We start from the raw sequence: 9,683 nt of genomic DNA on the forward strand, positions 1-9,683 counted from the left end.
CAGGGATATGATGGAGTGTTTCACACCCGTGTCTAGTCATTCTCTCTCTTTCTCTCTCTCTCTCTCTTTTTCTTTCTTTCTTTTTCTTTCTGTCTCTCTCTTTCTTTCTCTCTCTTTTGCTCTCTCTCAACACGTGTAAGTACTACGTATGCAAAAACATGCACACTCATGCACAGTTAATTATGTACATTAACATGCTGACTCAGGAACAAAATGACTTTTTGTTAAATAGAGCCCAATAAGAGCTAGAGTAAGTAGAACATGTATACACAATTCTCAGAGGACGACGCAGCGGAACTACCAAATGCGTCACGGATGTTTTATTTATGTAAAAGTTGAAAATGGATGGCTGGAATGCCGGGGTCGTTCAAACGAGGTCTAGTAGACGTTGTCATAGGTCCAACCAGCAAGCGATAAATACAAAGATACTTATGCACTGAACAGGAAAACACACAATGCCGAAAATCGATGATGGCAAAACAGGCCAAGAGTATTGTGAGACCAATGGAAAAAGTTTGAAATATCACTTTCTGAGTAGATTTATGACTGGTTTTGCACACTTTCTTTGTCAACTGGTATGTAATAATCACAGAAACTCCGATGTCAATATAAGAATTTAATAGCAGGTTCAGCGGTGGCGAATAAACAGTAAATATCAAAATAAAGAACTTAAAAAATATAAAAAGAAACGTGTCTCAGAAATGTCTGTTACCACATGAATAAAGTATGTCAAAAGAATTTTGGACGATGAATGAATGAATGAATGAATATACGTATACAGTATGTATTCATAAATGGAAGCAAGCAAGCTGTAAATAAAAGCAAAACAATTTGTTGGTTCTTTCCCTCTGCTGGCATCTGGTGGACGCTATTATTATGACAACAAATGCCTAATTCTATCATTCCTCTGGTTTCTTTGTCTTAAATTTAATCAAAAAAGTTATACCAAACACCAACATTTGAACAGTGGAGTGTACTTTTTATATTTGCTGTCAAAAATTTTTGAACAAACAACGGAACTGATTGATCATTCATTTAAATTGTACACAGGAGGGATGGTAAAAAAAAAATTTAAAAAAAGAGCTACTACTTTTTCATATTTGTAAATAATTACTTATTATTTTTAGTTTCTTACACAAATCAAACAAATAATAATAGCTGTCATTTTTTGGGTAAGATTTTCATCTTTTTTCAAAATATTCAACACATTAAATCATGACATCTTGTGAACTTGGGAGTATAACTTGTGCAAGTTAGTTGTGGAGGCCTGAAAGTTAGTTGCTGATGCCTATAATGATTAATTATTGCCATTTATTTTTAATTCAGTGTTCCACAATCACAATGAGGACAACTTACATATTTGATAAAATACCGTATCAATTCAAGTATGAAAATACCCACGTACAGTATTTGATAGTGGCATCAAAATGTTTACAAACAAATAAATAAAAGTCCTAAAAACTCACGCATTCTGGGAATGGTGGCAAATTGATAGCAGGGTTTTCAAGAGCCTCTGCTCATCCTCCAGGTGAAGAAACTTCCTATAAGGAGACCACTGCAGAATATGAGGACCACGCTATAGCGTTGATGGTTCAATCCCACGTTCCTCATGGAGGTTGTTGCCAACTCAGAGAAACTGTTGATCTGTTGACAAAAACAAAACGATTGTACAAATCGTTATTTGAACACCACATCAAAATGAATGTGACACATGACGCATCAAATCATTGAATCAAATTGTGCTTCACACATCGTCTACTTGTTTCCCAATAACTCTTTGCTAGTTTCACAACATTAAAGGAGTGGCCATAAACTTGATGTGTTAGGATTAAACATGTTTGCTGGAGAAGGTTTTTGACATTACAGGATAAACCGGTGTGGTAAATTGTAGTAACTAGGAATACAGTTGAATTTAGAAACTTTGAGGCAATAGGGGGAACGCTAGCGCAATTACATGAGAATGATGAGGAATGCTGATTTATTAGTATATTAAATATGGAGTATTGCATACTTCCCAAAACCTGATAACAAAGACACCTGTAAAAAGAGCAAACAGTCAAGGACAAGAGTTGCATGAGCAGCAAGTTATCGGTCTTAGACTTCATGATACCAGACAATTTTAGATATTTAGGTTAAAGGCAATGATGGTAAAATGAAGCTTCAAATTTGCTTCATGAATCAGTTGTATTTCTTTCATTTCTTTTGATGGGATATTAATCTGAATTTAAAACCTAAACCCCTTTATTTTTTTGCCTAAAAAAGAAAACCAGACATACCCATCCACCATGTTCCCGAATCCAGCCGAGCAGGTTTCTCCGAAAGTAATCCACCGTCCAAATCAGGATCTCCCTCACTGACTTTGGCAGATGAGCCTCCACCATCTGATGAACACAGATTGTCAAGCATACAATCGTTTTGCAAGGAATGTAATCGGACGCCAATAAGAGCCCACAAAATTTTGATGGTGTGAAAATAAATGCATCCTAACCTTGAGTGCTAGCTTCCCTGCTACATAGAAGATCACAGCTATTCTCTCCCAAGTAATGCCTTGTTCAATGACCTTATTGACCACATTCTTGAAATTTTCCTGCATGGATCCATCCACATAGGTTAAACCATCAATTGCACTATTATGATGGAAAGAAAAAAAAAATTCAATTTCATAGGCATTTATACAACAGAATAAAAAAAAAAGAGAGAGAGAGGAAACTTACTCCTGGAACTCCTTGTCATGTTTCACCCTGTCACCAACGATTCGGATCATTTTGCCCAACTGGTTCACAAGCTTCTTCTCCTGAGTACTTTTTATTTCCACAGCCAGTGGAGTGAGAGGAGGGATATCTTCAGCGGCCACATCCCTAAGCTCTTCCTCTATAACCCTGGATAAACCATATATAAGTACTTGCTTCTACAGACTGGTTGCGCTTGTATAGAAGCATCTGAACTTCCTCAAGAAATGTCTTGGGGGAGTTTCCATTCTACTTCTACAGATTGCGAAAATGTATCCACCCATTTCCTGAATACTGATAAACATTTTGTGCATTTACCACACAAGTGTTTCGGATTATCAAAACAATTTGATCATCTCACAAAAGTCAACCCAAGTAAACTGAAATCTTAATAGGTTTTGGATTTTTGTGTATGGAAAAAGTAACTGCCGTTAAACAACAACATTGAAAGAGTATAATAAATTGGGAGTTACTGTAGATAGTAAAAAACAAAATATTTTGCACACCTCCATAGGCAACTATCAAAAAAGCATAAACAAAACAAAGTAAACTATGCGTGCGTGAGAGCAAGCATGACAAACCCTGCACTTCAAGGAATTGACTCTGGCCTATAGAATGAAATCGAAAGTGAAAGAAAAATGTGCATATGTGCAGCCAACATTAACTTTTGTCAACCTAAGACGAGCATTGGGCCTACAATACACAAAATTGAAGTGGTACATTTAATGAGAGAATATTGCAATACCTCAATGACATTAGATATGATTATTATTACATATGATATCCCGCTTTTTCCTCTACATAAATTCCTTACAAGTTTTGTGGTGGCAGATGTTTTTGTTTTGCGTATTAGGTGAGAAAATAATCATTTCCGTGAAATCAACATGCATCTACTGTACAATATGCCGGAAAGGGGGGGAATGAATGAAGAGAGAGAGAGAGGCACTTACTCCTTTATCAGTGCTTCTCCGATCCTCTCATCTATAAATGAATACAACACATTAGCAATAGTTGGTCAACTTTTTTTTTCATCTGGAATTTTCGATATCAAGCTTACCTGATATACCATTTCCTTCGCAAGCCATTGTACTAAAACAAAACACTTCCCGTTGCTTGGCACACCAAAGACGACGTCAGTTAAGTTGACGATTCTAAAACAAAAATACTGGAGCTGAGATTTGTCCGACACCGGTAACAACTCAAGTTAACTAAACTTGATCGAGACTTGAGAAGTCCGCGAGTTACCTTTTTCTTCATCTGTGGTTGTAGGTGGTTCACAAATAAACCCATAAAAACCTTTACCGCCACCTTGAGGATAAAGGATATATACTCCAGTCCTGTTTAATGAGTTTATAGCATATTTGAAATGACCCATTTACAAAATACAGAAAAGTTTGGATTGGTTTTAAGGTTGTAACGGCTTATATCAGCCCAAAAAAAAAAATGAAATTTGAGAGGAAACGTGAAGAAGTGAATAAAAAAGAAGAATTAAGTAAATGGTGTAGAATAACAAATAATAAGCTTTTCACCTCAAAGTGTGTAAGTGCTATTTTCTCAGCAGTCAACTTTTTGCATGTTGTGTAACTCCATTATTACTACTCAATCATTTAATCATTTTTGCAGGATCAGAAAATATACAAGCCTGACAATCAAATTTTTTTTTAAATGCATTGTTAAAACTTCTGTGAGCATACCTGTAAGTGTATAAGTGTGTTTCATATATCGTGCTTTGTTTCTACTAGATGAAAAAAATCACCACACTCCCAAAAATGTTTATTGCGGCTTTCATCAGAAAAAAAAAACCTCATTCTTGTCTGTTCAGTCCTCGAACTTCATGACTCCTTCAAAGCCATTGTATGTGAAAGGTTCCAGTACGGGGCTGCAGGTTTCTTGAGCAAGGCAGCCCATCCTGTTGTATTCACAACTTTCTTCACTGCCTGAACTTATATACACCCCATCATGAGAGTGAATGGAAGGGTCCTCATCAAAGTAGTTATGGGGTCGCAGTAAAATGCCACCGCCATTGCCCACAGTTACAGTGTTGGGGATATCCTCCGCATGTGGGATGTGGAGAAAACCAGTGGTTACCCAGGCAACCAAATCCTATAATAAACATTCAAACAATTGGGCATATACTGTATGTACACCAACCAAATTTGAGTTGTATATAAAATCACAACATACCTCATTTTCAATGTTTTCATTGTCTTCGATGTATTTGCTGAAGTCAACTGCTGGGCTCCACATATTGTTTTGATTATATAAACTGCTGCTAGTCTGCTCGGAGTCCTTATGCTTGGTGACGGCAACCTTATACCTGTAAAATGACCAACATAAAAAAAAATCTCCAAAAATTAATTCTATATTTCCAGAAAGGATTACATTTTTTTGAATATATTCCTATAAATGTGCCGTGTTTTTCCCCTAAAGTGAGTTTTTTTGTTGTTGTTTTTTTTTTTAGATGAGGCCAGGAGATTTGTTTCGCAATCAAATCTATTGAACTAGAGTGCAATGTTCAATAATGACTTCAGTGTTGTATATCATTGTAAATCGTTAGGTAGTCCGGGTTACGATTGTATTACTGTTTTAAAAAAAGTGGGACATTTGTACTATTTTGACCAATCATCTGCCTCACCAGAAACAATTACTGTCGTAAACAAAACAGTACTTTCTTATTTTTTTATTTAATTTTAAATAACACGTCATTTTCCTTCCTCATAGTATGATTTTCACATAAATAAACTGAAAGATTTTATTGAATCTGTTGGTCTCACCTGGCCCAGGAAATGGCTCGTTCCGTGGTCTCACTCTCTGGGAGATGGTCTCCAGTGAAGCTTATAACTTGAAGTCTATACGAACGCTGATGACCCCAAGCGTTGGTTTTGTTGCTTGCAATGTGCAGGTAACGAGGAATTTTTGTACCATGACGAAGAGCTGCTTCCTGCAGAGGTGGCCTCATTAGTCCATCACACATCATCAAATCTGTTTTAGTTAGGGTTAGCTAATGTTATAGCGTTACTCAAAAAGTCCTTGACTCAATGAAAGTTTACCTTTTCTGTTTTAAGTTGCTTCTCCACCAAATGAGGTACCATAGCATGGTGATCGGTCATCCATGGTAATGTCACATTCACAAATTTCATATCTTTGGTTTGGAATATATTCTTCACTCCTAAAAAAAATATAGATATATACAAAATACAGAAAAAAATATACGTGATAGACGTAATGCTCAAATAAAGTGAAAGCTCAACATTAGTATAAATAAAGTGAGGGGGGGGGGGGCAACAATCATGGACACACAACTTGTGACCATAGGTGAGGGTGGGAATGTAGACCAAGCAGTAATTGAAAGCTTCACGTTTTGGCTCAGGTCCTTCCGCGCATAGCATCAAGCCTAACATTGCAGCAAACTTGTCCCAGGTCCAGCATTGCCTTATACGGACAGAGGCAGCATCTATTCTCTTTTGGACTCTGCTGCTAATTGTTCGGACCAGAAAATGGGAAGAAGCAACATGCCATAAAAATGATGATATTTATAGGCATTGTAAATGAGTTGAAGAATAGCTCAAGGCCTGCATTATATATATATTATGTAAAGCATAGGTGTCAAACCCAAGGCCCGGGGGCTAGATACGGCCCAACACATCATTTTATGTGGTCCGTGAGGACAAATTTTGCATTGACTTTGTGTCATTATTAAAATTACAAATTGTCTTTACTTTTTAAAAATAGAGATATTGCTAGCAATTTTTATTACCATTCGTCCTTTTAAAATATTAGAAAAAAAAATATTAGTCTGCTTTCGGTGACAGCCCTCCGAGGGAAACTATAACTACAATGAGTTTGACACTCTTGGTGTAAAGAGAAACATTTTATATTTACTATTATTGAATTAAATCTAGAAAAATGGATTCATATTGGCCATGCAATAGTTGATGGCTAAAGTGCAACTTAAATGGAACCTTTGCACCACAGTGACTGCCAGTGAGTTTTTACTGTTGCTTGTATCAACATCAGGCCAACTATGTTACTGTAGTTTTTTTTGGGAATGGTTACCCCTGGGAAAGATCCTCTATATAGCCTAAAAGGAACAAGCTCATGAGAACCAAGAACCTTTTTCCTTCATCACAGCAACCGAGCACGCTGGGTGGGAAACTACTTGTGTCTTATTACAAGACACGTATCTTAAACTGGATAATAAAATGAGGCTCCCAATTGTTTGCTTCGCTGTTGACAATCAATTCCAAAAGTTGATCACAAAGATTATATTTACCCCAAATGTACCCCAGAGCAATATTGTTTACTCAAACAACTCCCCATTGTGTTTACCATATAAGGAAACTTTCCATAGGACTCACCTAAAACATCCAGATCCACCTTGAAGTTGATGAAATGCGTATGGATGTTTCCAAGGACATTTTCTGCTACCTGGTGACCATGTTTCAAACTGCCGTCCACCAGATAAGACGACGAAATATATCCCGTGGCGTGCACCTTCATTTCAACAGATCCACTTTGGTAGAAAATAAAATCCCACATGTAATCGTAATTTCCGATTGCAGTGATTGTCCTGAACACCAAAGCGCTGTTCACCATCCCTCCATAACCCGTACTAAAAAAATCCGAGAAATGTCTCCTTAGAGGCTGACCAAAGTTGTGCTCAAAAACACATATGGAATTCCTGAATCGAACCGGTGAGTTGACATCGATATAGCGGTATGTGTCCACATAGGTGGCTTCATGTGGGCAATCAGTACCACGGACAAGTTCATGTGCGAATCGGCCAATCCCGATACTGGAGTCTAAAAACTTGGTGATAATCATCCCCGGTGTCACTGACCCGTATACCGACATGGCTTCCTGTACGCTCAGCTCATAAGCAATCCGCTCTCCCTTGAAACGCACGTCGAAGACCCGCATCCCAGTGAGGGAACTCAAACCAAAAGCAAAGCTCCAGTCCAGGTACAGGACTTGGTTGTCACTGATGCTGAAACGTTTTCCCTCCGTGTAGTACTGCAGCGGGCTAACCTGCAGAGTCTTGCTCTTGGGTTTCAGAGAACCATAATCAGGTATCTCCTTATAAACGATTTTCTTCACAGATCCGGCAGCATATTTCTGTCCAAGTTCTTCTACCGTGTCAAAATACTGACCATTATATAAAAGTTTCTCCACTTTCCATTCGGATTCATTTACGCTCCCGTGATTGATGAGCGCCTCAAAACCCACCGGGTGGATGTAGATACCGCTCATGTCCCTGAAGAAAGATATCCAGGTTTTTCTGTCTCCAGATTGCACTCCTCGGGGCATTTGCTCAAACGGGAGGATCTTCTTGTTGGCACCGAAACTCTCTTTCATGAGTTCCGGCAGCTGGGAAAATAATTCTTGCTCTAGAAACTTTGTCAACAAGTCATATTCTCCGATGGTGACCGTGCGCGCGTTAATAGGAAGCTCCGTCTTGTATTTCTTCTTGGTGATATCTTGGTGGTATGTGGGATTTGGAAGAGGCCCCACTATATACTCCTTAATGTAGCCCATCGAACCGTGGAAGACCACCACGGTGGCTTCACGCACTGGCTTGGAAGCGTCCCCGTCCAAGTAGGACAACACGTCCACTTTTTTGGGCAGAGAAAGTTCGATTAAAAACAAGAAGTTTTCCGAAGGTTTGGTCAGTTGCCTGGTTGATATATTTAAGTTCTTCTGTTTGAGCATATACTGCTGGACCTGCAAGTACTCATCTTGAGTAAGATCTGCGAACACGCGGCTGCGCTCGTCGTGTTTTCCCCTCGGAGGATGCGCGCGCTGAGCGGAACATTTGGGTGCGCGGTGAGAATATATTCCAATCAGAATAATATTCAAAAGAAGAGATACTAATACAAAAAGAAACAGCGCCCATTTTACCAGAGAGTTCATCCTGTCGTCTTGGTTGGAGAAAATGAGAAGTGAGCAGCGTTGAAATGGTCAGAAGAGTTTTGGAGCCACTCCCTATCTGCTCACGATCCTGCCTCTTCATCATGACGATCTATGATGGGTTGTCAGCACTCGAGCAAAGGAGTCAATGAGTGTCCCAGTTTTTTTGTTTTTTTTAATTCTCGCTATGCTATGAAACACAGCTGTGGAGCTTTTTGTGGAAGGTCTCTCAATTTAGCTTCACTGGAATTGGGGTTTGTATCAGTAAATATGATTAATGAAAAGGCCGGAATGATCATTACTCATGCTTTAAGCCAACCCTTCGTGGTCATGTGTGTGTGTGCGTGTGTGTGAATGTGTTTATCTTTTCACAACGCAATAATTATGAAACAAAATTCTCAGAATTGTTTTTGCATCTCAGATGATTGTAGAATTATGTAGGGAGTGTATAGATAAGTCTTTGTGTGAAACTTCATTTTTGTGAGTCCTGTGAGACATGGTGACTGGAAAAAATCACCTGCATAAATATTTAAATTAATGATTGGCAGTGGAGTGAAGCTGCTGAATTTATGTGTAGCACACACACACACACACACACACATGCACACACAAACACACACACACACACACACACACACACACACACACACACGTGTACACACGTATCTGTTTCGAGCTTTACAAATGGCTGTTTAGATTATCTTTTGCATTCCATGTATTCTTTCTTTCCTTCCATCTGGACAATGTCAACTGCCATCTTTGTTTTTGCATTAGGGCAAATTAAATGATGGAAAGGGCCACCATTTTTTCATCACTGTGCAAAACATATGCTTATTATATAAAAGTATTTTTTCAGAATACATTTCTAAATGCATGTCAGACTGCAATAACAAAATAGTTTGGGGGGGGGGGGGGGGGGGGGAATTCACAGAGGACCACACAGTGGCCACTTGTCTATCCCTGTCCATCTGTGCAACATTTCTAGCTAATAGTGAACTGCTACTTAGTGAGCTGTTCGGATCTCCTCTGGGGCTTTTTTCTGCCTCT

General features: G+C 38.6%; 2 protein-coding genes across 2 annotated transcripts; both read right to left on the reverse strand.

The window, feature by feature from the left end:
• Positions 1-603: 603 nt before the first annotated feature.
• On the reverse strand, positions 604-4,023 carry LOC147044406 (apoptosis regulator BAX-like). The gene is made up of 7 exons (XM_085934719.1): positions 3,975-4,023; positions 3,787-3,880; positions 3,680-3,710; positions 2,715-2,879; positions 2,489-2,627; positions 2,277-2,381; positions 604-1,644 (listed from the first exon to the last, which is right to left on the reverse strand). Exons 2-7 carry the CDS (start codon positions 3,812-3,814, stop codon positions 1,504-1,506), a joined length of 609 nt encoding a protein of 202 aa, XP_085790845.1. The 5' UTR covers positions 3,815-3,880; positions 3,975-4,023; the 3' UTR covers positions 604-1,503.
• A 19-nt stretch (positions 4,024-4,042) lies between these two features.
• On the reverse strand, positions 4,043-8,639 carry aoc2 (amine oxidase copper containing 2). The gene is made up of 5 exons (XM_085934718.1): positions 7,088-8,639; positions 5,780-5,898; positions 5,504-5,670; positions 4,914-5,046; positions 4,043-4,832 (listed from the first exon to the last, which is right to left on the reverse strand). The coding sequence occupies exons 1-5, from the start codon at positions 8,637-8,639 to the stop codon at positions 4,548-4,550; spliced, it is 2,256 nt and encodes a 751-aa protein (XP_085790844.1). The 3' UTR covers positions 4,043-4,547.
• Positions 8,640-9,683: the final 1,044 nt, after the last annotated feature.

This window comes from Syngnathus leptorhynchus, chromosome 16 (genome assembly GCF_054491065.1).
Source record: "Syngnathus leptorhynchus isolate UIUO chromosome 16, UIUO_Slep, whole genome shotgun sequence".
NCBI lineage: Eukaryota > Metazoa > Chordata > Actinopteri > Syngnathiformes > Syngnathidae > Syngnathus > Syngnathus leptorhynchus.

Bases quoted from the DNA above. Each gene is read 5' to 3' on its own strand.
- LOC147044406 (XM_085934719.1), bottom strand. From the start codon at position 3,814: ATGGCTTGCGAAGGAAATGGTATATCAG. The intron at 3,711-3,786 runs GTAAGCTTGATA...ATTCATTTATAG, and splicing joins CGAAGGAAATGGTATATCAG to ATGAGAGGATCGGAGAAGCA. The intron at 2,628-2,714 runs GTAAGTTTCCTC...CCATCATAATAG, and splicing joins CATGACAAGGAGTTCCAGGA to TGCAATTGATGGTTTAACCT.
- aoc2 (XM_085934718.1), bottom strand. From the start codon at position 8,639: ATGAACTCTCTGGTAAAATGGGCGCTGTTTCTTTTTGTATTAGTATCT. The intron at 5,899-7,087 runs GTGAGTCCTATG...TATTTTTTTTAG, and splicing joins GGTGGATCTGGATGTTTTAG to GAGTGAAGAATATATTCCAA. The intron at 5,047-5,503 runs GTGAGACCAACA...GTCATTTTACAG, and splicing joins CGAGCCATTTCCTGGGCCAG to GTATAAGGTTGCCGTCACCA.